Genomic DNA, 27,094 nt, shown 5'->3' on the forward strand with positions numbered 1-27,094 from the left:
TTAGGGTGAAAGACATAAACTCATTTTCAGATACAAATGTCTAGCTTTCTCAGATTTATAATGAAATAATGTTGATATAATTATGACTTTAGATGAAAACATGCAGGTTATTGACAAATCATTACAATTTATTGGTGTAATTATCAGTTTAATTTTGTAATGAAGAGTTACCTATAATCGTAGGTAATAAAATATGCAACTAAATCAAAGTTTGTGCACTAAAAAGGAATTTAAAATTATATGGGGATACTCTGAATAGTAAAAGATATAAACTCACCTAAAAGATTCTGACTGTTAAAGGACCAATGGAGCCAGGACAGATTTAATTTGTTGTTTGAACATTAAAACTTTTTACAATTAACAATTTCATTTCATTTCATTTACAATTTTATTTTATTTTTTAAAAATTATTAACTGCAGAATTCACTTTGCTGAAAGATTTTTATGCAATTAAACACACTTTCTTAAGTTTTTAAAAGGTTTCATTGTGTGTGATCAAAGTGTGGAAAGAGCAAAAAAATTGTGGAGCACAATGTAGAACAGAATAACAGCAGTAAACACATAAAATCAGACCTATGTCCATCAATCTATTGGACCCAGTGCATGCTGGGAAGGTTTCCAACACACTTTTCTCATTTAACAGCAATTACATGATCAGCACCCAGCCAATCATATGAATGCTGATCATGGTGTCAACTCTCTACTCATTTTGTCTTTGTTATTCAAAATAATTTCATCCAGGATCAAAAAACTAAATTAGCTGGATGAGAATCGACAGGATGATGACATCTGAAGAACAGGGCCAAGTTTAACGGTCCTGCAAAGCCAGTATCAAAGTGATCAAAACAACCAGCAAGTTCAATAACATATCGATCTATAAACGTTGTATAAGAATCATGTATGAATCATGTATGTTATGATGATAATGTGATAATGTGATCCACACATGAATATAACTCATAACCAGGATATGGATATTAGGCTGTTGTGTGCAGGTGCGTCCTCAGCTCGAGTCCTGCAGTGGTAACAAAAGCCTGGGCAATGCTCTGCGATCCTGAAACTAAAGTAAAGTAAGGATGTCTTGAGGATCAATCCAAGCAATTTGAATAAAAGGTGTTGGATATACATCCAGATGTTTGCTCCTGGAATGACAGCTGTCAGAATCACCCCAATGTGCTCTGTTAAAACATTGTAGGCACAGCGATGTGAGCAGCAGAGCCACAAAAGATATAAAAACAGCCGTCAGTAGTTTCAGTCAGAGTAATTATACATCAGTGTTTCAGTGATATTTAGCAGGTGAACTGAAACAGTTAACTGCTGCAGTTGGTTAAAAACTTGCAAAAAAACAATGACAGCTACTCACTATGGATATTATAGAAAATACTACAGGACACTTTACAAAATATTATAGAAAACAATATTATCTTGATACAGAGCTATTCAGCTGTAAAACTGTTGTTAATTTTAATGAAAGCCAAATGTGCGCACTGTAAGTTGTATAATGAAGGAAAAATAGAGTTAAAATAAATATTGGATCATGAAACATGGCCATAAGAGCAAGTCTCATACAGATTATTCCTACAGCTCAATACAGAGTCAAAGACACTTCTGCACTGATGATCAGTAATGTTAAGAGTCACACAGCAATATGAATAACCAGGTTTCTAATGTTCCATATTTACCCTGAATATGATTAAAACCAGAGTGAGACAGTGATTAAGAGGGACAAGTCGACTAAAAAAACAGATGATGTGATGACAAGACACAGACCAGAAGTTGAGTGAAGTTGAATAAAGTTAAATTTAAAATAATAACTCTTATAGCACATTATAAAAAAGGGGCACCAAAATGTCCAGAAACGGCTCTGCTCATAGTAAAAATCTGACATGAACATGAATTTGCAGGAGACTACTTGGAGTATAACAGTGTATTCACTATACATTTGTTTTTAACATGTTTTAGAAAAAATATTTGAACACTTGTTCAAGCATCGATGAGATGAGCGTTCTCACCTTGACCGATCGACCTTGTCTGAAAGCTTTCTTTTGGCTCTTGAAAAACCAAGAATTCTTTTCCGAATTTTGGTCAAATTTAACCCATATATCAGAGGATTCATAACCGGAGGAATGAGCAGGAACTCGATCGCCATGAAGTTCTGGAGGCTTTGAGATAATGTACTCGAACCAAATCGTGAGTACATTAAATCAAAAAGCACAGCAAAACCAAAGTTTAATAAAGAGATTAAATGTGGCACACATGTCTGCATAAACTTACTCCTGCCCTCTTTGGATTTCAGACATGTCCTGATTAGATACATATAAGACCAAATGATAAGGATAAAATGGCCACAGTAAAAAGCAATGTTGAAATATACAATACTATTATTAACTATAGAGGTAGAGCAGGCTAGTCTACTAATTAGAGAGTTTGCACAGTAAAGTTTAGGTATGTGTGAGCCACATAACTTTGACTGAAAAATGGTTATTGTGTTAATGAACATGCAGTAAAGTGGTAAGAGCCAAGATAAAGCCACTAACATAAATATTCTTTGTCTAGTCATGACAGAGTGGTACATTAGTGGTTTACATAATGCCACATATCTATCATAAGCCATAACAGCTAGAATTGATAAGTCACCTCCAGCTGATGAGTATATCACAAAACTCTGCAGAAAGCATTCGGTATAAGAGATGACATGAGTGGTAGACAGAAGATCCATGAGGAATTTTGGGTAAAAGCCTGTGGTCCCATAAAGTGCATTGACACACAGATTACACAGGAAGATATACATTGGTTCATGAAGCTTTCTGTCCACAATAATGGTCACAATAAGAACAGCATTTACTATCCATATCAGTGAGTAATACAGTAAAGTGAGCACAAAGAGAATAGTTCTGTGCTGCGCTGTGTAATTTAATCCTGAAAGAATAAAAAATGTTAGTACAGAAACATTATCCATTAAACCGTGTGGCACAGCTGGCACAGTTTGATTCATTTAAATTTAGCTTAATATCAAATATTTGTATCTTAAACAAGTGCAGATCATAAAGTGTCACCCCAGGAAAACATCTTTGACATACATGTTGTTGAGTTGCTGGTGGAGCAGTGAACAACCTCTGCTGCCGGGTGTCTGACCGCTCTGATGTTTATGTCTCTGTTTAAATGATCTCTCTGATGACTCAACACTCAAGCTGGGAATTCAAGCGATGGATGTAGACGATGCAGAGAACTTGAAAACTCTTTGTTTGCATTAATAATTGGTGGATCTGAACTCAAATTGTCAAGTTTGTCAACATTTAAAGCAAGTTTGACATCAGAAAAATGTTTCTCTTGAATCATTTTTATGAAATTTATTGAACAGTTAGATGTATATAACACTTTATTGCAACTTAGACCTCATTTTCATAGTTTTTGCCATCAGTTCTATAGGTAATGTGCCCAAAACATACATATAACAAAATGTTAAATGTTTTTCCTTCTTCATAACACATTTATTTTCAAAGCAAATTTTCTGAACATTTTGAGACCTGCATTGTTTACATCCATATTTACTAATTAGCAGTTTTATTTTTCTTGCCTTTTCTGTTGCATTGCTGCATTTCTTAGCACATTACTGCCACCTGTCAATCAGTGGAATACAGTGAAACCCTTTGGCAGGACAGTGTAAAGTGTCACACCATCATATGGGTGTCCCAGAAAAACTGACTTATGAAAAGTTAGAAGAAGAAAAAAAACAAACATAGACAAACTGAACAAGACCAGGTCAAAACCTAGTATATGGCTGGACCGTGTTTGGTCAATGTGTGAAATTGAGACCAATGTCTTACAGGGATAGTCAGTGGTAGTATCTATAATGTGAATTCCTGGATATTAAATGTTCATCTGCAATTTTCTGTAGTGGTCCCAGTAATATTTGTTGTTAAAGTGTAGTGAAGTAGCATCACATGACACGATTAAGCTATGTTTGAGTCATAAAAAGGTTATAAATGCGGTTGCAAGAACTTTCCACTCGTATCTTGGGATGTTTTGAGAACATATTTTAATTCTATAATTACCTATCTGTTAACTCCCCCTGCTCTTTCATCTGTTTCACTCTGCAGATGTCTCTCGTTTTTCACTCCGTATTGAGTGTTTTGTCAGAGTGATGGTTATTTGGGGTGCTATACACTTAACAGACAGGAATAAATGACTCTGATGAATGTCCAAGAGGTACGTAGATAAAACTTACAAAAAAGTAAGTTTATATCAACCTTATTATAAACGTAGAACTAGATAATTGAAGAAATGCATATTAGGATGAGATATTACTGTTGTTGCAGGTCATTGCAAACTATTTTTTATGCTTCCACTCATTTAAGACATGGAAACCTTTATCAGCCATGTGTTTTCAATAAAATAAAAATAAAATTATGTGAGATATGTCAATGATTTACTGACACTGACATACATTACATAACGTTGAACAATAAAGGAAAAATAGATTTAAAACAAATATTGGATCATAAAAACATGGTCATAAGTGCAAGTCTCATACAGATCATACCTGCAACTCAAATGTTGAAGAAATACATATTAGGATGGGATATTATTGTTGTTGCAGGCCATTGATATTACATCTGAACCTATTTTTATGCATCAAGACATGGAAACCTTTATCAGAAATTTGTTTTCAATAATATAAAGCTACAAAAATAACTTAAAGCACAATTAGGTGAGATAAGGCAATGATTTAGTGACACTGACATACATTACATATATGTATTAAAGATTATGTTATACATGATGTGATTGCATAAATGGACATCACTATGAAAAACACACACAGTAGATAATGATGTACAAACATCAACTACTTTCTACTGATTAAATGTCTTGTTTTTCCTCACACAGAACAACTTATGACAACAACAACTTACATCTAGAGATGTTTACCACACATAAACTGTATAATTCTGTTTCTTATTTGTGTCAATTTGAAGCCATATATAAGGGGATTGAGGATTGGAGGAATAAGGAGAAATTCAATTGCCATAAAATTCTGGGCACTTTGTGGTAACTGCTCAGAGCCAAATCGCATGTACAACAAATCAAAAAGCAAACACACAATGAAAATAATTAAACAGAACAAATGTGGTAGGCATGTCTGCATAAACTTGCACCTGTTCTCTTTGGATGTTAGACATGTTCTGATCAGATATGTATATGACCAAACAACAAAAACAAAATGGCCAAAATAAAAAGTATAATTAAAAGCTGGGATAACAGTACTTGCTACAGAGGCAGAACAAGCTACTTCACCAATTAACCAATTAACACAATAAATCTTTGGTATGTGTGAGCCGCATAACCTTGATGTTGATGTTGTTATTGTACCCATGAACACCAAATAAAGGGGTATAAGCCAAGCAAAAAACACAAACACACAAATTCTTTGTTTAGTCATCACAGAGTGGTAGACCAGAGGTCGACATATAGCCACATATCTGTCATAAGCCATTAGAACTAGAAAAGACAAATCAGCACAAGCAGATGAGTGTAAAACAAAACCCTGCAGAAGACATCCAGCGTAAGAGATGACATGAGTGGTAGACAGAAGATCCACAAGGAATTTTGGATAAAAGCCTGCTGTCCCATAAAGTCCATTGATGAATAGATTACAGAGGAAGATGTACATGGGTTCATGAAGGCTTTTATCCGTAATGATCGTCACAGTAATGGTCACATTTACCAGCCAAATCACACAGTAACACAGCAAAGTGAGAGCAAAGAGAGTGACTCTGTAGTTTGTTGTGCCACTTAACCCTGACAGAGTAAACACAGTAATTACTGACATATTATCCATCATATTGACAGTAATGCAGTTACCTCTATCATTATTATTCATCTGAAAAAACAGTTTGAATGGCCTATACACAAGAAATTTCATTTCATTTCATTCATCCAGGTGTCTATCCAACCTTAACGGCCTGAGCTGTCATTCTGACACCAGTTTATACCCACCAGAGAAAGAGTTGGTGAACAAACAATCCAATCAGAGAGCTGGAATACTACCCAAATCACACCAGTTAAGGTCACTGAAAGGCAGTAAACCTAAGTAACTAATTTAATATTCTAAGTTTAAATGTAATGGGGAGCTTTTGTCAGACAGTACCACTGTCAGTTAATGTTAGGATCTGGGTGTTTCTCACACAGGCTTAGTCCTTTAACGGATTCTATAGGCTTAAAGCGTTAAAAGATAAGTTCACAATATTTAAAGTCTGTCTTCTGAACAATAGTCAGGTGCCCAAATGAACACTGAAATAGGTTTTTCTTGCTGTAATCACTCCTCGCATTCATACTGGCCATAAGTTACTATACCTCCACTGCAGCTTAGCAGGGAAACACTGTCTGAGGACACACAAAGAAGGAATTTGATGCTAAAAAGACTGTAAATGTGGCAGCTATCCACTTTATATGACTAACTCAGACTACTGAAGCCTTATATAAACTTCAAATCATCTTTTAAATGCATTTTTTCACAAAATGACTGTGTGGACACACTGTGGATTTTGGCCCCCATCACTACATTGAAAGTGCATTTGAAGGGGATCAATCACTGTAATAGCCAGTATGAAGAGGAGTAATGATTACAGTAGGAAAAATCTCTTTCAGTGTTTATATGGGCACCTGACTGTTGTTTTAAGACTTGAAAAAATAAATAAAAAAACAACAATCATGCATTATATCTCCAAAAGTACATAGCTGACCGTACATTTCACTCATATGCATTTGTCTTACTCCAGACATCTCGTTCCAAAAAGATGGGTGTTAATATGTTGCCATGATAGCCTTCAAACTTTTCAGTCCACAAGATTTTGGGACCTGGCTGCAGGGATTTGCTTCCATTTAGCCTCAAGAGCATTATTGAGATTGGGCACTGATGTTAAGTGAGAAGGCCTGGCTTGCAGTCGGCGCTCCTATTCATCTCAAAGGTGTTGTAAGGACCTCACTTACTGCAGGGAGGCAATGTCATTCGTTACAGTTCATTACACTTGGCACTGAACTATGTAGCACTTAAAATAGATTGGAGCTATTTGGCTAGTGGATGTTGCAGCTCAGAATAAACTGCCTCAGGAATTAAGGTCATAGCACAACTGTTTTTTGAGACCATAGTGAGGTGTGACATCACTTATTGGTTTGCACTGGAGCTAGTTTGACGCTCAGAGTTGCTGCTTATGGTCAGTGCCATATTTTCCGTTTGGAGCCAGGACTTTCCTGATAAGGAGTGAGGGGTGTTGTCTTTCACTCTCTGGAAACACCCCCCGCAACTTTGGATTGAGGGAATACCTAAAAGTATAAATACATTCATAAAATCATAATCCATGATGACCAACGACGATGATGGTGGGTGCACTGTTGATGACCACAACACCAGTGTGTCCACTGATGGTTCATACTTCGACACCAACATTGGCTTACATGTGGAAATTTTGAATCCTGAACCAGATCTAGAAGTTAAAAACCTGGGAGATGACTTGAGAGAGTGAAGTACCAGACACTGCACCACTCATAGGTTCTCAAATGAGCTGTTGCATATTCTTAGGGATCATGGACATGTACACCCCAAGGATGCACGCACATTACTAGCCACTCCTCAAGCCATTGACAGTCAGTCCAAATGCAATGGACGATATGTGTATTATGGCTTGGAGAGGGGCATTTCCTGTGTACTGTGCCAAAATACTGTTTTCAGACAACATATTACTTTCAGCCTTGATGTTAACATTGATGGACTACCCATATTTAAAAGTAGTAAGCTCCAGTTCTGGCCAGTACTGATGAAAATCAACAATTTCCCTTCATTGTGGCACAATATTGTGTAGAAAGTAAACCAGAGCCCCTTAATGATTACCTCAGAGACTTTTTGGAGGAGTTCATGAATCTATAACAGAATGGCCTGGTGTATCATGATAAAAAGTATGCAGTAAACATCCACAGCTTTGTATGTGATGCACCAATATGTCGAAAGAAGAGTCATGTTCAATCAACTGACATCCACTTTGCACACAAATGACACGTCTAGTCGTGTAGAGTATTCTTCCCATCAAACTGTGGCTAGACCTTTAATTGCTGCTGACATTTCCTGTGTGAGTGCCTTTGTGATGGGCTATATGCATATGATTTGCTTGGGTGTTGTGAGGCGCATGTTGACGTATCTGACCAGAGGCCCAAAATTGTGTAGACTGTCTGTGAGAAAGAAATGCGAAATCTCACAAAAACTTAAAATGCTGAGAGGCCAGATGCCCAGAGAGTTTGTGCGACAGTCCCGTGGCCTTCAGGAGTTAGAAAGGTGGAAAGCCACCAAGTTCCGTCAATTTCTACTGTACACGGGACCCATAGTACTGAAAAATACTGTGTCCCCACAGCTGTACACTCATTTTCTGGCATTGACTGTGGTACTGTCTATCATACCGGACTCAGATGACAGAACAAGAGCTGCCTATCTGGACTACTCCTTTGAAATGATCAGGCAATTTATGTCTAGCTGCCCTGCACTGTATGACAAAACATTCAGTGTGTACAGTGTGCATGCCCTGTTACACATCCATGAAGATTCTCTGGTTTCAGGTGTTTTTTTTTAATGATATATGTTGCTTTCTGTATGAGAACCACTTGCAACCACTTGATAAAAAGATTTGTCAAGACTGGCCAAAACCCATTAGTACAGGTGTCCAAATGCATGGTTGAAATTGAACATGCCCAGAGGAATGCCAATGCACAGCATGAGGCAAGGCCAAAAATGTATCTTTCCACAAAACAGAGGCACAGTTGCTTCTTGATGGAAGACGATAGGTTTGCCTTTGTTCAGGAGAGAAGAGGAGACAGTACAGTTGTTTGTGTTGTGACTTCTTTGACACACCATGTCAGTCAAAGCTCTTGAACATTGTGTACATAAGGAATGGTTGTGTATTAAAAAGAAAAGAAGTGAAGCAAAAAGACCTTGTTCGCGAGGTGGCCTGCTGTCATGCCCTCCACTTCTGCCTCCTCCTAGTGTGTGTGGGTGTGTCTCTCTCTTTTTCCCCCTTGTCTATGCCTAAATTACAGGATTGGAGACAGGTGTGCGGGACTCAGGCGACCAGCTGCCATCCATCAGGAGTTCTGCTTAAATATCAGGTTCAACCTCCTACTCACTAGCCTACTTACTTTACTACGGTTCAGTTTCTACGGCATCGCTAATCCCTGTTTCTCTGTTCCTACAGTTTTTGCCTTCGCCTGACTCCGGCCCCTGTCTTCTGCCTTCCTGCCTCGCCTGCTCAGCACATCCCCCTGCCTGACTCCCCTCTTCATTCCCTCTGCCCAGCCTCACGCCCAGCCCCAGCTCCAGCTTCCCAGCTACCAGCCCAGATCCTGGCCCGAGCCTCCCAGCTACAACTTTGCAAATAAAATTATCTTCCAACACTGCTCGCTGCCTCCTGCCTCGGTGTCCTGCTCTTGGGTTCGCTAGCCTAGCCATAACACCTGCCTACCTTTGAACATTGGCTCTGCCCTGACTCCTCTGTGGCATGGCATTGAACATTTTTACTGAAGGATGGCAAGCCATCTGATTTTGCGCTAATGTAATGTTTATGTTTCAGATTCATTTAAATGACATGTATGGGCGGTGCTAATGATCCAAGAACAGAACAAAAGCATATCCATGTATGAATACATGCGACGAAGAGCATACTATTCATCAAATTAACAAAATTTAAAAAGTTACAAACTTTATTAGTAAGCATATATCAAGGCCTTCCCTCCTCATACATGTGGAACAGACTGAGACACATTTTGCAGACATCTTCAGGAAAACAGACATCATAAATTATCTTAAAGCAAATACACTGAACTGCAAATTGGCTTCAGCTATACACATTATATATATTATATCTGTTGCTTTACTTCTTCCTAGTTAATTTTCTTTTAATGTAAACTAAACCCAGAATCCTATTTCGTATTTTGGTCAGTTTAAATCCATATATCAGTGGATTCATAACTGGAGGAATAAGGAGAAATTCTATAGCGATGAAGTTTTGGAAACTTTGAGGTAAATCTCTGGAGCCAAATCGCATAAACATCAGATCAAAAACAATTGCCACAAGGAATGTGTTTAAAGAGACTAAATGGGGAACACAGGTCTGCATAAACTTTGCCCTGTCTTCTGTGGACCTCACACATTTTTTAATAAGGTGCATATAAGTCCAAATGATGAAGAACCCATGTGACACATAAATGAAAATTGTTGCATATGCAATCACACTGTTTGATACAGTGTCAGTGTCAGGACAGGCAAGTTTAACGATTATCCAGTTCACACAAAAGAGTTTCTCAATCTTTGAACCACATAACTTGAGTTTTGAAGTAAGCAGAACATTGATGGAGAAAATGCAAAAAGGTGTAAGCCAGGAGAAACAGACCAGCTGAGAGAGCCTCCTCTTCGTCATCAAAGAGTGGTAGTGCAGTGGTCGACATATTGCCAGATATCTGTCGTAGGCCATAACTGCTAGGATGGACAAATCACTGCAAGCAAATGAGTACATTATAAAAGCTTGAAAAAGACATCCACTGTATGAGATTTCTTGAGAAGATGACAGGAGATCTAAGAGGAATTTTGGGTAGAAACCTGTTGTCCCATAAAGTCCATTGATGCAAAAACTGCACAAGAAGATGTACATAGGCTCATGCAGATTTTCATCTAAAATAATGATCATGATGAGAGAGATATTGACAAACAAAATAACACAGTAATACAGTAAAGTGAATGTGAAGAGAGTGACTCTGTAATTAACTGTCTCGTTTATCCCAGACAGAGAAAAAATGATTACAACAGAAACATTATCCATGATGAGAGAACAAATCTTCATACCTTCCCAGTGTCACAGCATAAGTGGTCACAGAGTAAGAGGTCACCCTGCGCTGTAACTACATTGCTAAACAGTCTGTTGTCTCTCCACACCGTCTATTAATAACAGCAAGATAACAACAACACAGCTGGGAATTGAAACTCAGGGCCCCGTTCTTTGTAGGTGGATTACCAAGTTATCCAGATTAATATACAATGTGACATCACCCAAACAACCATCTTTCTCTAACCCTAACCAAGTATTTATTGTTCTATTAACAATATTGTTGTTGTTGTATTGTCGTTTTAACCCAACCTTGAACATTGTAGTGGCAGATCAACAAATGGCCATCATATAAATCATCTTTTAACATAACAGTATCGACAAAACCTAGGAATCAGATTAGAAAACACATGACAATGTATTTTGTCATTTAGACTAGATTAGAATTTACAGTATACAGCATATACTGTAGGGATGTGCAGAGAGCCCAGTATTTGTATTTGTATCTGTATTTGTTGAGGCAGCAAAATTATTTGTATCTGTATTCGAATAAAAGTCAAAAGAGGCTTAAAAATCTTGTTATTATTATTATTATGCTTTTAATTTTAGAAAATTTAAGTGTTACAATAAGTGTTCATGAATAAACTAACTTACGAAAGAGGTACCCACACTTGAACTGGTCTTGAACTGGAGTCTTCCAGATCATAGATGACTGTGCTGACTACTGAGCTAAAACTTTACTCATCGCCTCATTGCAGACAGACCTCTACCTATTTATACACTCATAACACAGAGACAGCACAGAATGTAATGTGTAGAGAAGAACTTCAAAGGCGATTATTTGCACTTTTCATTTATTGCCTACTTTTTTCAACCTAACTTGTGGAAGGGAGAAGGGGAGCAACAGGTTATGGAGAGTCCCTTGGGAGCACTTTGCGTGTGTCAGTAGCTTTATCTCTGGGGAACACCCCCAACTCCAGGAGTGATGTCCAAATTAGGAAATGTGCATCATGTAGTAGGTGGATGTGACTCCCCTCGTTGAGAACTGCTGATAGACGTAACAGTGAAGCAGAGGACAGAGACTGAGATAGCAATGTAATTGACCTACGACCTGGTATTTAACATGTTTTTTTTTCTTCCCGAAAACAAATAGTTTTAAAAAATATTTGTATGAAACAAATATTTGTAAAAAAAACCCCATCATTTGTGCTTTGCTGAATAGCATATTTGTATTTGGGCACACCCCTAATAGATAGATAGATAGATAGATGGATACAGATGTGGCTGAAATTTTTGGTACATTTGCATTTAATTAAAATAATTCACCATTCACCCTGAACAGAGTTGAAATTAAAAGATATTTTATTATCAATACATGTCTATGTTTGGTTTGCAGTGGAACAAAACAAAAAAGTTGTGAAAATAACTGAATTCATATTTATTCTACAAAGACAATCTAAAATAGCCTCGACAAAATTATTGGTACCCCTTAGAAGTTGTAAGAAATAATTGATTTGTAGTGATACTTTAAGGATTATTGTGCTTTGCAGTGACCCTTCCCTCTAAGGGGACAAGTGGACCCAAACCATATCAGCAAGTGCCCCCCAAAGCATAACAGAGCCACCAGATCCCCTCACTGTAGGGGTCAAGCATTCAGACCTGTACCGGTATTTCCTTTAATTTGTAACCCTTTAATTTCTAAATCTGTATTTGGTGAAGCATTAGTCAAAAGAAAAGTTAATGCGACAACTCAGTTTAACCGAATTAACTGCAATAATAATAATAATAATAAACTTTTTTATTTAGCACCTTTCACACACACTACTCTGCAGCTCAGTCAAAAGAGTTAGAAAAAACCTGAAAGCATTGAGTCTACTGGTGCATGTTTTAACAGGGAGAGGTCTTAGGTCAATTTCTAACTAAAACAATGATCTATCTAATGTAACTTCACATTTCCAAACTAATCACAGCTACCAAGCCATAAAAGTCCAGCTGTTTATTTTGCAATATGTTGAAATATTTGATGGTTTGTCATGAACTGCAAACAATGGGATTAGGATAGATGTAAAAGCATGTTGTGCTATGTATATTGTTCTTGGTTAAAAGGAACAGATGGAGGTCGATGGAATAAAGACTTGAAACATGGTGAGCCAATAAAAAAATAATTTTTAAAAAATAGTATGTGTGTGAATATGCAATGGTTGTCATTTAATTTATTTTTTCTCGATAGACTGATTGAACAATTAAGTCTTTAAGCTGTAACATATAATTGTTTGTATTTCTGTCTTGATGCAATGTTACCACCTCTCTATTGGTCATGTACCTCACGTATTGCCTTTGACTGCAGAGGGACACTGTTGGGGGATGACCTTAACAATAATTATAATGATAATAACACCAACAACAATAATAATACAGTTTATTTGTATAGCACTTATCAAAACCAACGTTACAATGTGCTTTATACAAATTAAACAATAAAAATAAAGATACAGGAATAAAATACATGGCACATAATCATAAAGCAGACATAAGACATAAAAATTTAAAATGCATTAAATGAGTATAAAAAATAAAAGATGTCAAGCATAAGAAATATAACAATTCTTTGCAAAGTTTAGTTTAAGAAGCCATGTACGTTACATGGGTAACGTACATGGCGTAACCATGATAATGTGATCCACACTTGGATAAAACTCATAACCAGGATTGGGATATTATGCTGTTATGCGCAGGTGTGTCCTCAACTCGAGTCCTGCAGTGCTCAGTAGTTGTAATAAAAGCCTGGGCAATGCTCTGCACCCTGAAACTAAAGTAAAGTAAGGATGTCTTGAGGATCAACCAAGCAATTTGAATAATAGGTGTCTGTTATACATCTAGATGTTTGCTCCTGGAATGACAACTGTCAGAAGTGCCCTACTATGCTTTGTTAAAACATTGCAGGCACAGTGATGTGAGCAGCAGAGCCACAAAACAGCCATCAGTAGTGTCAGTCATAGTAATTATATTTCAGTGTTTAAGTGATATTTTGCAGGTGAACTGAACCAGTTAACCGCTGCAGTTGGTTAAAAACTCCAGTATTTCATTCATGCTGCTGTTGAAGCTTGTAACATATATTATGTTAATGAAGGCCAAAGGTGTGCACTGTAAGTTGTATAATAAAGGAAAAATAGATTTAAAACAAATATTGGATCATAAAACATGGTCATAAGTGCAAGTCTCATACAGATTATACCTGCAACTCAAATGTTGAAGAAATGCATATTAGGATGAGATATTACTGTTGTTGCAGGTCATTGATATTACATCTGAACCTATTTTTATGCATCAAGACACGGAAACCTTTATCAGAAATTTGTTTTCAATAATATAAAGCTACAAAAATAACTTAAAGCACAATTAGGTGAGATAAGGCAATGATTTAGAGACACTGACATACATTACATATATGCATTAAAGATTATGTTATACATGATGTGATTGCATAAATGGACATCACTATGAAAAACACACACAGTAGATAATGATGTACAAACATCAACTACTTTCTACTGATTACATTTTTTTTCTTCACACAGAACAACTTATGACAACAACAACTTACATCTAGAGATGTTTACCACACATAAACTGTATAATTCTGTTTCTTATTTGTGTCAATTTGAAGCCATATATAAGGGGATTGAGGATTGGAGGAATAAGGAGAAATTCAATTGCCATAAAATTCTGGGCACTTTGTGGTAACTGCTCAGAGCCAAATCGCATGTACAACAAATCAAAAAGCAAACACACAATGAAAATAATTAAACAGAACAAATGTGGTAGGCATGTCTGCATAAACTTGCTCCTGTTCTCTTTGGATGTTAGACATGTTCTGATCAGATACATATATGACCAAATGATGACAATAAAATGGCCAAAATAAAAAGTATAATTAAAAGCTGGGATAATAATACTTGCTATAGAGGCAGAACAAGCTACTCTACCAATTAACCAATTAACACAGTAAATCTTTGGTATGTGTGAGCCGCATAACCTTGATGTTGATGTTGTTATTGTGCTCATAAACACCAAATAATGGGGTATAAGCCAAGCAAAAAACACAAACACACAAATTCTTTGTTTAGTCATCCGAGAGTGGTAGACCAGAGGTCGACATATAGCCACATATCTGTCATAAGCCATTAGAACTAGAAAAGACAAATCAGTACAAGCAGATGAGTGTAAAACAAAACCCTGCAGAAGACATCCAGCATAAGAGATGACATGAGTGGTAGACAGAAGATCCACAAGGAATTTTGGATAAAAGCCTGCTGTCCCATAAAGTCCGTTGATGAATAGATTACAGAGGAAGATGTACATGGGTTCATGAAGGCTTTTATCCATAATGATTGTCACGATAACGGTCACATTTACCAGCCAAATCACACAGTAACACAGCAAAGTGAGAGCAAAGAGAGTGACTCTGTAGTTTGTTGTGCCACTTAACCCTGACAGAGTAAACACAGTAATTACTGACACATTATCCATCATAAAATCTTATAGTTCATCAGTTTATAAGATATCATTGTAATACTGCACAAATAAGAAACTGAGTCTGCACAACCTAACTTGAGGGAGGAGAAGAGGGGCATCCTGTTCTGTGTCTGCCTCTCCCTTACCTGCCGTGTCATCATTTGTTTATATCCTCTCATGGCAGTAATACTCAATAGACATCGTACTATCCAATCAGTGATGTGGCAGCTGTCACTGAAGAGCTGTTGGCTTAAGCAAATAACAAAGGTAAATTTATAGCTTATTTCATAGCTTTGGCCATCAGTTCTATCAGTTATATTACTATCCATCATAAGGAATTGTATGTTTTATATGTTCTATAGTAAGTTGGTTTCATAATTCACCAACGCTCTCTTCTAATATCATTATTCCAACTTTTTATCTGTAATCTCTGTTGTCTAAAAACATCCACACCATTCGGTCCTCTCTGTCCTGCTGTTATTATAGACATGAACTGAACTAGCTGCGGCCCTTTGACTCGCCCACGGACTTGACACTAGTTTTCCATCCATGTGGTAATTTCCACCACAGCTCACACAGCTTTTCTCTGCTCAGGCCGAGTCTGTTTTTTCCAGGGCAGCTCATGTCTGTAAAGCATGATATTCTATCATATATATTCAGAGAGAGAGAGAGAGAGAGAGAGAGAGAGTGTTTGTAGTTAGTTTGTAGCTAGGTTTCTATACAAACGTAGCACAAATTTTCACCAAATTTACAGAAAATTAACAAAAGAAAGTTTGAATTAATGTATGTTTCTATCCACTGTCATTATGCAAATATTAAGAGTTGGGTCATTGACATAAACCGTGGATGTCTTAAGGAGAACTGGATATCATGTTCAAAGATCGTGCCCATTCATTCCTATGAAAGTTGGTCAGTGGTGCATGAAGCCAAAAAAGTCTGCAATGTTTCTGTGGCCTTCTGAATGGGGACAAAGTAATTTAATCATGTAACTCTTTTAGACTTTTCAAATGTTATTGGACTGAATGGATCAAATTCTGATAATAAAACAAGTCATTTCGTGGGGGTTGTGATGCTCAGAAAAATGTATTCATCATTTTACAGCTGCTCCTTTTCCAACAATTGTGTATTGGAGACATGCTGTTTGGGCCAGTGTGCATCACGTTATGGACCTGGAAGTTGTAATTACATGGTTTGGTCACTATGTCAAATTGGCTTTACAGCCTGGCACTGTTCCTGGGGGCCTGTGGTAAACAGCTGGTGCCGTTAACTTTCCAGTCGGGAGCCATTAAACCATTGCAGAAGGAGAGGGAGCCACAAGACGATGTAATGTCTACAGTGTTACAGTTTCCTCATTGCTGCACACAGATCCGATGTTTTCATCTCTTCAGTGGAGTTGAGGCTTCAGTGGACGTCATGATACGTCTGTTTCCGTTTCACTTCATCACAGTTTTATTTCTTTTATCAATACACCGCCTTTTACACCTCAGCCAAGCATATATGCTATATACGCTATATGCTATACCAATATGCTATATTGTGGCATTTGCACTCAGGTTTTTTTTTAAATACACAAATAAAAAATGTGGATAAAAATATTTGGATGGAAAAATCCAGTACCTAGTGAGAGAGACAGAAAGAAAAACGAGGCAAGACCATTTTATTTATATACCATATTTCATTACAAGTAATCTCAATGTGCTTACATAAAAGTACATACAGCGACAAGTGACATGAAATGATAATAAATACAAGAACATACAACACTGACAACCACCCATCCTATCTCTTTTATTCACATTTTTTATTTGATTTAGGGGTTGAACATCCCTGGTACGATTGGTGACCTTTGTGGCACCTCTCTCCCTCATTTCCTGTCATCTCTCTACTGGTGTTGTCTAATTAAGGAATAAAATGCCCCATAAGACAATTAAAGAAACATAAAGCTACTGATTCATTCAGTCACAATGTTGATTCAGTATAATTTCAGTTTAGTTTGAAGATTCTGTGTTTAAGATTTTGTTGTACATGTAAACACCTCTGTAAGCTCTAGTTTGACAATCACTGTTTGGGGGAGGGCTTTACCAAACAATCAGTTAACGTTATATGTCTCTTGAAACATGTTTAAGTCATATCTCTCAGACTGTACTTATGACCTGCCAAGTGGGGGGAAAAACTTGAGTCAGGGACACTTCCTGACAGCTACAGTATCTCCCACTTTGTAAAAACAACTACATAAGTCACTAAGCGTCAACATAACACTAGGAAAATGGCAGCAAAGCCGCCATCATTAACACTGAAGTAAAATCCAATATAATCCAATCAATTCAGCTAATTATGAAAGAGCAACAAAAAACAAAAAGCTAATTTAGACAGTTTACATGGTGAGACTACAAGTCATAAGAGTAACCATTTGGAATAATTGCCTGCACAATGTTGACAAACAAATAATAAAACCATCCACATTACTCAGTGACATTAATATCACCCAGTGCCTCAAACCAAGGAGGAAATAAAAACAAATTAAATCAGGTGTAGTGACATCATACCTGTATATTCTACAGTAGCAATTTTGATAACCACCTGGTTATCTTATAAGATCTGGATCTCATAATTATGAGAAAACTATCTCATAATTACAAGATACTTTTCTCTTAATTATGATATTCTGAGTTTTCTTGTAATTATGAGTCATAATTATGGGATATGGAAGTCATAATGATAACAGCATTTAGAACCTCAGTTTGTTTGTTTTTTTGGTGAATTCATGTGCTTCCAGAGTAGGCAGGGGAATTAAACTGTAATTATTGCACGGCTTTGTTGAATACTCACTTGCGCAAGTGCAAAAAACTGCAGTTCCTCAAATGGCCACTTGAGGCTCCAATAACAAGTCAATTCCCCCATAGACCCCCATGTTAAAATGCCCAACTTTACAGCAGAAACAAACATGTTGACAGCCTGGTACAAAAAACGGTTTTGGTCTCTATAGCTAATTGCCCCTTTCATAACAACTGCACAGAGGGGTGAATTTTTTTATAACTCACCCGTTTAAATTTTATTAAACTGTAAAGTTATGTATAATTAATGTGGTCGCATTGAGTGACAGGCCGCTAGCCGCTAGGTGGCTGGTTTCAGCAACCAGGCTTCATTCGGCTTGCCTCACCTCCACCTCTCTGTCCATTTTGGATTAGAGTCAGGCACTGCCAAGATGGGGACGGCCGGAGCCGCCCACTTTGAGCTACGTCCATATTTTTTACAGTCTGTGCTGTCAACCCAGTGAGTCCCTTTCACCTTGTCTCACTTCACCATCAATGGAAATGTTCAGTTTAATGTGAATTATAACACCAAGTAGGCTAATCTTAAGAAAGCTACAGAGTTAACATTGCTATGGACGCAGTTCTTACCGTAGAATCTAACCGACTATTTTTTTTGGCAGAAGCATTAAAATAATTTTTAAATCATTTTTGAATCAATATTTTGTGCCAAATTATTGATTTATTTAAATAACATGTAATAAGCGGGATAATGTACAACGAGCGGGTCAGCAGGGTTAAAACCTGCATCACCATATTTTCACCTTTAAAAATCATTAATTGGTCTGTTCTTTAAATAGCAGTTGTCAATTCTGGTGTCGTTTCAATAAGACTTTAGTAAAAGTCATTCAGCCTTAAAATTCTGTTATAAAATAACATTACCTGTAAAACAGTGAAAATATCAGATGTTGTATATGAAAGTTTACTTATTAAAAACATTACCTGGTGTCCCAAGTATTTCGGTTTAGACTATGATATAGGTTGTACATGTTTTACTCGCTTTGATTCACTGTTGATTTGATTCTCTGCAGCCAGGCGATGCAGTCCAGTTCTAAGCTGATTTTTATTTTGTGAAACCTTAGTCAGGCATTACAAAGAAAATAGTTCACAGACAACATAATATAAATATGTTAAAGGACTGGTTCACAATTTTTGAAGTCTTAAAACAACAGTCAGGTACTCAAATGAACACTGAAACAGGTTTTTCTTGCTGTAATCATTCCTCCTGTTCATACTTACAATATAAGTGATGGGGGAAAAAATCCACAGTTCTCATTTTGAGCAAAGATTTATTTAAAAGTTAAAGATAATATGAGGATTCAGCCATCTTATTTAGTCAAATCAAGTGGATATCTTTCACAGTTACAGTTTTAGTAAACATTTCCCTCTTTGTGTCTCAACAGATGTGTTTTTCTGTTCAGCTGCAGTGGAAGGATCATAACAAAAAGAGTGAATTTGGCACTAAAAAGATAGTAACTATGAAAGATATTGAATTGATTAGACTAATTTGGATGGCTGAAGCTTCAAATTAGTTTAAAATAAACTTTTAAATACATTTTTGCACAGAGCTGTGGATTTTGTCCCCCATCATGTACATTGAAGGTGCATTATGAACAAATCTCTTAATGTCTAGTATGAACAGGATGAATGATTAAAGCAAGAAAAACACGTCAATGTGCATTTGGGGGCCTGACTGTTGTTTTAGGACACACTTAAAATACTGTGAACCTATCCTTTAAGTACAGTATTTTGTGACATTTTAAGTGCTTCAAGAGGTGGTTTTTAACCACGACAGCATCCTGAAAATGTGTCTCCTAATTTCTGGTAACTTCAGGCCATAAACAAGAGGGTTCAGAACTGGAGGAATCATGACAAACTTCAATGATAAAATCGCAGCAAAAAAAGGGTTTAGCTTTTCAACATTAATACGACTTAGGGCGATATCACAAAATGCAGTGATAGAATAACTAACAAATGAAATAGTGTGTGGCAAGCAGGTTTGGAGCACTTTGCTCTTGCATTCGGATGAGCTTTTCCTGCACACAAGCAAAATTCGAAAGTAAGTATACAACACATAGGTCAGCGGCAGAAAGACTGTAATTGTGGCGACAAACAATCCAGTAATGTTGTTGATGGAAGTGGTAACACATGACAGCTTAGCAATATTCCATATGGCACAGTACACTTTCAGGATCTCGTTGCCGCACAAAGGAAGCCTGATGGCCAAATACAGACATGTTCCAACAGTAAAGGCTGGGCAGATCCAAGCTAAGGCTGCCAAGACATAGGCTGCTCTAGGGGTCACCTTGTTGTGATAGTGTAAAGGATGACATACAGCAACATACCTATCGTATGCCATAATGCCCAGGATGGTCATTTCATTGGAAGCATATGTGTAAATAACATAGATCTGAGTGAAACAAGCAGGACGTGAGATCAAATGAGAGTCAGACAGAAGATCCATGAGGAATCTGGGGAAGAAACCAGTTGAACCATACAGAGAGTTGAAAGACAAACAAGCAATAAATATATACATGGGCTCATGCAGAGTTCTCTCCCGTGATATTATCAGTATTATAACAAGATTAGCAGTAACAATAAAGGCAAACAGTAGGAAGCACAGTACAAAGGCTGGATAGCGGTAATAGCCTATGTTCACATACAGGGTGAGGTCAAAGTGAGACATAAAAGTGTCATTTTCCATTTCACTCACTCAGGTTGAACAACGGATCATGTCATTGCTTCCATAAATCACTGATAATAGAATTATTTACAGATATTTTGTACCTGCCACCCTTAAGAGAGTCTTCCACGCATTTTGCTGGAGAGTCCCTCACTGTGAGTTCATAAGAGAAGTTTAAGGTTTTTATATTTTATGGTGGCATTGGCAAAAGGAAACTGGCTGACTTCATTGCCACTGAGACAGAAAAAGGCCCAGTGGAATAACACCGAGGTGGCGCTACATTTGCCGGGCAAAAGTTTACTCTCAGACAGTGAGCCATTGCTGCTGCCCGCGACGTCAGAGTTCTGTGTAGCAGGGCGCAACACCGCCACCACGGTTCATGGCTACATCCAGTCCTACCAGCCCGTACACTAGGCTGCTGCCATCCCCCCAGTATAATCTCATCACTTAGCTAAATAGTAGGGTTTGAAGGTTAAAATACAGGAAAATCAGTAACCAATGAAATCTGCTACTGTATTGTTTCTCTCGCTGTGGTTTCTGTGGTTGCCATGGTCACATGGCGAGCTGTGGTGGTCAGTTGAAAAAGCTGAACCATCATAAACTCTGAATACAGCAGCAAAGAGTTGTGCACATTTATTAGAGCGGCAGCTGCCAGCGACCTTGGTGGCACGGCTGCCTTCACGTTTACATTGAAAAATGGAGGGGGCTGCAGCAACCGTTTGTGGCCTGGAAGCACCTTTAATGCTTTATTACAAGATCACAAACTAACTAATATGAAGTGGACTCAGTCAAAAGTCATTTGTTGTTGGTAGGATAGGGGATGGGCAGACACACAACAACCCTGCCTGTTCAAATCCTCATTTATACATTTTAAACTGGTTCGATTTAGAAACATAAACTTCACTGCTGCCTTAAAAATGAGTTAACTAAATTTAAGTTGGATAATAAACCATTAACTGAGTTAATTCTAGATATCAATTTCAATAAACTTAAACATAAAGTTGGATCAACAACTGTTCAATCACACTGACAAACATTGTAGTCAGATTTTCATTTCTATTTTATCAGTTTGAAAAGATGCTTCTTCAGTTGCCACAAAGAAACTGTTGGAGCCACTTTGTACCAGAGTCAGTAAATATTCAACATGTGAGTCTGCTTTAAGTAAGTTTGTTAGAATATAAGTGAACATGAGACTGAATATGATACAGAGCTTCATCAGGGTTTTTATTGTTTTCATTATTATGAAAAGAAACAACCATGACTTATCCTAACATATATTAAAGACACAGTAAGTTTCTATAATGTATGTTTTCTTCAAAACTACAAAAGGGTTGCAAAAAAGCAAAAAAGGGTTGCTAGAGACTTTTTACTCACAGACAATGCATGCTAGGAAGTGCTAATATACTGGTGTGTATTCCTCTTCAGAAACTTTGTTATTTCACATCAGAAAACATCAGATGAACTCATGTTTATAAGTTCTGAAATGGTCTGAAAATGAAAACTAGAAATATTAACTTGAATTAACGTGAAATTAATAAAACTTATATATTTACACTTATATATTTTATTTATATTAAGTTAATGACAGTTAAGATGGTTCATTTATGTCCACAAAACATTTTCTGTATTTGAGAATTAGTTTTTCATTTTATTAAATATTTTGAGACATTAAGCTTCTGGACATTTTTGTGAGATTATTTGGGAAACGTACGTTGTAATGGCCTATTCTAATTAAATTTGACCTCTATTCACCTTTATCTGTATTGTGAGTCAATAAAGATATAAGAATATTTGTTTTCAGCTTTAACACAGGATCTGTAGACTAATGTGATTCGATAGTCTATGTACACAAAATCATAGTCAAACATTATGTTACAATGTGCTTCTATAACATTCTTAAAATGTGTCTCCTAATTTCTGGTAACTTCAGGCCATACACAAGAGGATTCGAAACTGGAGGAATTACAACAAACTCTAGTGACAGAAAAACAGCCATAAATGTGTTTATCTCCTCAGGATCATACCGGCTCAGGGCGATATCACAAAATATTGCGATGGAATAAATCACAAAAGAAATAACATGTGGCAGACAGCTCTGTAATACTTTCCTTTTGAATTCTGCTGAGCTTTTCCAGCAAACGATTATTATTCGCAGATAGGTGTACAGGATGTAAAAAAGGGGAAGGAAAACTGTGGCTACAGTAATAAGCATACCTACAATATTGTTGACAACTGTGGCAACACATGATAATTTTACAATTTTCCAGTTGGCACAAAACACTTTTTGTATCTCGTTGCCACATAAAGGAAGCCTCATGGACATGGAGTTACATACTGTAACAACAAAGGCCGAATAAATCCAAGCCATTGCTGCCAACTTGAAAACAGATCTACAGGTCATTTTTCTGTGGTAGTGTAAAGGATGACATACAGCAACATACCTATCGTATGCCATAATGGCCAGGATGGTAATTTCATTGGAAGCATATGTGTAAATAACATATATCTGAGTGTAACAAGCAGGACGTGAGATCAAATGAGAGTCAGACAGAAGATCCATGAGGAATCTGGGGAAGAAGCCAGTAGAACCATACAGAGCGTTGACAGATAAACAAGCAATAAACATATACATGGGCTCATGTAGAGTTCTTTCTCGAGATATCACCAGCATTATGACGAGATTAGCAGAGACAATAAAACTGTAGAGCAGGAGGCAAAAGACAAAGGCTGGATAGCGGTAGTGTCCAATGTTCACAAACAATGTGAGATTAAAGTAAAAGGAAACAGTATTGTTGTCCATTCCACTCACACTGAAACAGTGACAAAGAATTCAGTATTTATGTCTTTGTTGTTATACGAACTCTCATTCCTGTCCGGAGATATCAGTGGTCTGTGTAAAGGAAAATTTAAGCAGTTGTGTCATAAACTGTTCACCAACTTTAGTATGGATATTGGATCAATATGTCATATAATATTGGTCATGAAGACTCTACACACTTTCACTATACTTACTATATGGTGGTCAATAATCTTCAGGTCTGTGCTACATTTTGCTCTCGGTTAGATCTGTAGACAAACCACCAGTGCAGGTAATGGGAGGAGATTTTTATGTTGTCTGACTCTGTACATGTCATCACAGTTTTTCTACTCTGGAGAATTATGATGCTAACATAATGATCTTAATAGTATGATAATTTATTACTTGCCCACAATGTGTCTTAAAAGTTCAAATATTATAATAGTAATAATAATAATAAAACTTTATTTTGGTGGCTTCCGGTTTGTTTTGGTATGGAGTAGATGTGTTTTTGTGGAGCGCCACTTCTACTTCACCTTTTATCTCACCCAAAAGCCATTCAATTTCTATTTCTACATGTCAGGTGTGGGTCATAACGTTCTAAATAAAATGACAAAACCAGGTAAAGGAAAGAGACAAGAAAAGGGTTCCAGAGAAGAAGATTCAGGTGATAACTTGACAAAGCTAGCAGGCATGGGAGAAGCTAATCTAACACTGTGAGTGTCCCCACTCAAGCTACCAATGAGGATGGCCTGGCCATCACCCGCCACCACGGTTCATGGCTACATCCAGTCCTACCAGCCCGCACATCAGGCTGCTGCCATCCCCCCAGTATAATCTCATCACTTAGCTAAATAGAAGGGTTTGAAGGTTAAAATACAGGAAATGGTTAGCAATATTGCACAATTAATAAAGAAAGTTTTTCTAACAAGTATAATAAATGTTGTTTATTGTCCCAGACCGGATCATCAGATTTTGAAGTTGATGTTGTTCTAATACAGTTTCTCTTTATTGATCTGTCTAATTCAGGAAACTCAGTAACTAATAAAATCTGCTCCTGTATCGTTTCTCTCGCTGTGGTTTCTGTGGTTGTCATGCTCACATGGCGAGTTGTGGTGGTCAGTTGAAAAAGTTGAACCATCATAAACTCTGAATACAGCAGCAAAGAGCTGTGCACATTTATGAGAGCAGCAGCCGCCAGCGACCTTGGTGGCACAGCTGCCTTCATGTTTACATTGAAAAATGGAGGCAGCAGCAGCAACTGTTTGCGGCCTGAAAGCAACTTTAATGCTTTACTACAAGATCACAAACTAACTGATATGAAGTGGACTCAGTGAAAAGTCATTTGTTGTTGGTAGGATAGGGGATGGGCAGACACACAACAACCCTGCCTGTTCAAATTCTCATTTATACATTTCAAACTGGTTCAATTTAGAAACATAAACTTCACTGCTGCCTCAAAAATGAGTTAACTAAATTTAAGTTGGATAATAAACCATCAACTGAGTTAATTCTAGATATCAATTTCAATAAACTTAAACATAAAGTTGGATCAACAACTGTTCAATCACACTGACAAACATTGTAGTCAGATTTTCATTTCTATTTTATCAGTTTGAAAAGATGCTTCTTCAGTTGCCACAAAGAAACTGTTGGAGCCACTTTGTACCAGAGTCAGTAAATATTCAACATGTGAGTCTGCTTTAAGTAAGTTTGTTAGAATATAAGTGAACACGAGACTGAATGTGATACAGAGCTTCATCAGGGTTTTTATTGTTTTCATTATTATGAAAAGAAACAACCATGACTTATCTTAACCTATATTAAAGACACAGTAAGTTTCTATCATGTACGTTTTCTTCAAAACTACAAAAGGGTTGCAAAAAAGCAAAAAAGGGTTGCTAGAGAGTTTTAACTCGCAGACAATGCATGCTGGGAAGTGCTAATATACTGGTGTGTATTTCTCTTCAGAAACTTTGTTATTTCACATCAGAAAACATCAGATGAACTCTTGTTTATAAGTTCTGAAATGGTATGAAAATGAAAACTAGAAATATTAAGTTGAATTAACATGAAATCAATAAAAATTATATATTTATATTATATTATATTTAAAGATATAAGAATAGTTGTTTTCAGCTTTAACACATTCTTCATAGGATCTGTAGACTAATGTGATTCAATAGTCTGTGTACACAAAATCATAGTCAAACATTATGTTACGGTGTGCTTCTATAACATTCTTAAAATGTGTCTCCTAATTTCTGGTAACTTCAGGCCATACACAAGAGGATTCGAAACTGGAGGAATGACAACAAACTCTAGTGACAGAAAAACAGCCATAAATGTGTTTATCTCTTCAGGATCATACCGGCTCAGGGCGATATCACAAAATCCTGTGATGGAATATATCACAAAAGAAATAACGTGTGGCAGACAGCTCTCTAATACTTTCCCTTTGAATTCTGCTGAGCTTTTCCAGCAAACGATTATTATTCGCAGATAGGTGTACAGGATGTAAAAAAGGGGAAGGAAAACTGTGGCTATAGTTAAAAGCATACCTACAATATTGTTGACAACTGTGGCAACACATGATAATTTTACGATATTCCAGTTGGCACAAAACACTTTTTGTATCTTGTTACCACATAAAGGAAGCCTGACGGACATAGAATTAAATACTATAACAACAAAGGCTGAATAAATCCAAGCCATCGCTGCCAACTTGAAAACAGTTTTAGAGGTCATTTTTCTGTGGTAGTGTAAAGGATGACATACAGCAACATACCTATCGTATGCCATAATGCCCAGGATTATAATTTCATTGGAAGCATATGTGTAAATAACATATATCTGAATGTAACAAGCAGGACGTGAGATCAAATGAGAGTCAGACAGAAGATCCATGAGGAATCTGGGGAAGAAGCCAGTAGAACCATACAGAGCGTTGACAGATAAACAAGCAATAAACATATACATGGGCTCATGCAGAGTTCTTTCTCGAGATATCACCAGCATTATGACGAGATTAGCAGAGACAATAAAACTGTAGAGCAGGAGGCAAAAGACAAAGGCTGGATAGCAGTAGTGTCCGATGTTCACAAACATGGTGAGGTTGAAGTAAAAGGAAACAGTATTGTTGTCCATTTCACTCACACTGAAACAGTGACAAAGAATTCAGTATTTATGTCTTTGTTGTAATACGAACTCTCATTCCTGTCCACAGATATCAGTGGTCTGTGTAAAGGAGAATTTAAGCAGTTGTGTCATAAACTCTTCACCAACTTTAGTATGTATATTGGATCAATATGTCATATAATATTGGTCATGAAGACTCTACACACTTTGAGTATACTTACTAAACTATATGGTGGTCAATAATCTTCAGGTCTGTGCTACATTTTGCTCTCGGTTAGATCTGTAGACA

General features: G+C 37.0%; 7 protein-coding genes across 7 annotated transcripts; all 7 read right to left on the reverse strand.

Moving 5' to 3' along the window:
• Positions 1 to 2,008: 2,008 nt before the first annotated feature.
• LOC121906470 (olfactory receptor 5F1-like) lies at positions 2,009 to 2,959 on the reverse strand. The gene has a single exon (XM_042425330.1). It carries the CDS (start codon positions 2,957 to 2,959, stop codon positions 2,009 to 2,011), a length of 951 nt encoding a protein of 316 aa, XP_042281264.1.
• Positions 2,960 to 4,891: 1,932 nt separating this feature from the next.
• On the reverse strand, positions 4,892 to 5,845 carry LOC121907402 (olfactory receptor 4Q2-like). The gene has a single exon (XM_042426931.1). It carries the CDS (start codon positions 5,843 to 5,845, stop codon positions 4,919 to 4,921), a length of 927 nt encoding a protein of 308 aa, XP_042282865.1. The 3' UTR covers positions 4,892 to 4,918.
• A 4,069-nt stretch (positions 5,846 to 9,914) lies between these two features.
• LOC121907383 (olfactory receptor 6C1-like) lies at positions 9,915 to 10,859 on the reverse strand. The gene has a single exon (XM_042426904.1). The coding sequence runs from the start codon at positions 10,857 to 10,859 to the stop codon at positions 9,915 to 9,917; it is 945 nt and encodes a 314-aa protein (XP_042282838.1).
• A 3,594-nt stretch (positions 10,860 to 14,453) lies between these two features.
• Positions 14,454 to 15,395, reverse strand: LOC121907403 (olfactory receptor 4P4-like). Its single transcript, XM_042426932.1, has one exon. The coding sequence runs from the start codon at positions 15,393 to 15,395 to the stop codon at positions 14,469 to 14,471; it is 927 nt and encodes a 308-aa protein (XP_042282866.1). The 3' UTR covers positions 14,454 to 14,468.
• Positions 15,396 to 19,955: 4,560 nt separating this feature from the next.
• On the reverse strand, positions 19,956 to 20,891 carry LOC121906475 (olfactory receptor 24-like). The gene has a single exon (XM_042425336.1). The coding sequence runs from the start codon at positions 20,889 to 20,891 to the stop codon at positions 19,956 to 19,958; it is 936 nt and encodes a 311-aa protein (XP_042281270.1).
• A 1,864-nt stretch (positions 20,892 to 22,755) lies between these two features.
• Positions 22,756 to 23,670, reverse strand: LOC121907482 (olfactory receptor 10J4-like). Its single transcript, XM_042427075.1, has one exon. The coding sequence runs from the start codon at positions 23,668 to 23,670 to the stop codon at positions 22,756 to 22,758; it is 915 nt and encodes a 304-aa protein (XP_042283009.1).
• A 2,229-nt stretch (positions 23,671 to 25,899) lies between these two features.
• Positions 25,900 to 26,824, reverse strand: LOC121907488 (olfactory receptor 10J4-like). Its single transcript, XM_042427088.1, has one exon. The coding sequence runs from the start codon at positions 26,812 to 26,814 to the stop codon at positions 25,900 to 25,902; it is 915 nt and encodes a 304-aa protein (XP_042283022.1). The 5' UTR covers positions 26,815 to 26,824.
• Between the last annotated feature and the right edge of the window lie 270 nt (positions 26,825 to 27,094).

The sequence above is a fragment of the Thunnus maccoyii genome, chromosome 11 (genome assembly GCF_910596095.1).
Source record: "Thunnus maccoyii chromosome 11, fThuMac1.1, whole genome shotgun sequence".
In the NCBI taxonomy this organism is placed as follows: Eukaryota; Metazoa; Chordata; class Actinopteri; order Scombriformes; family Scombridae; genus Thunnus; species Thunnus maccoyii.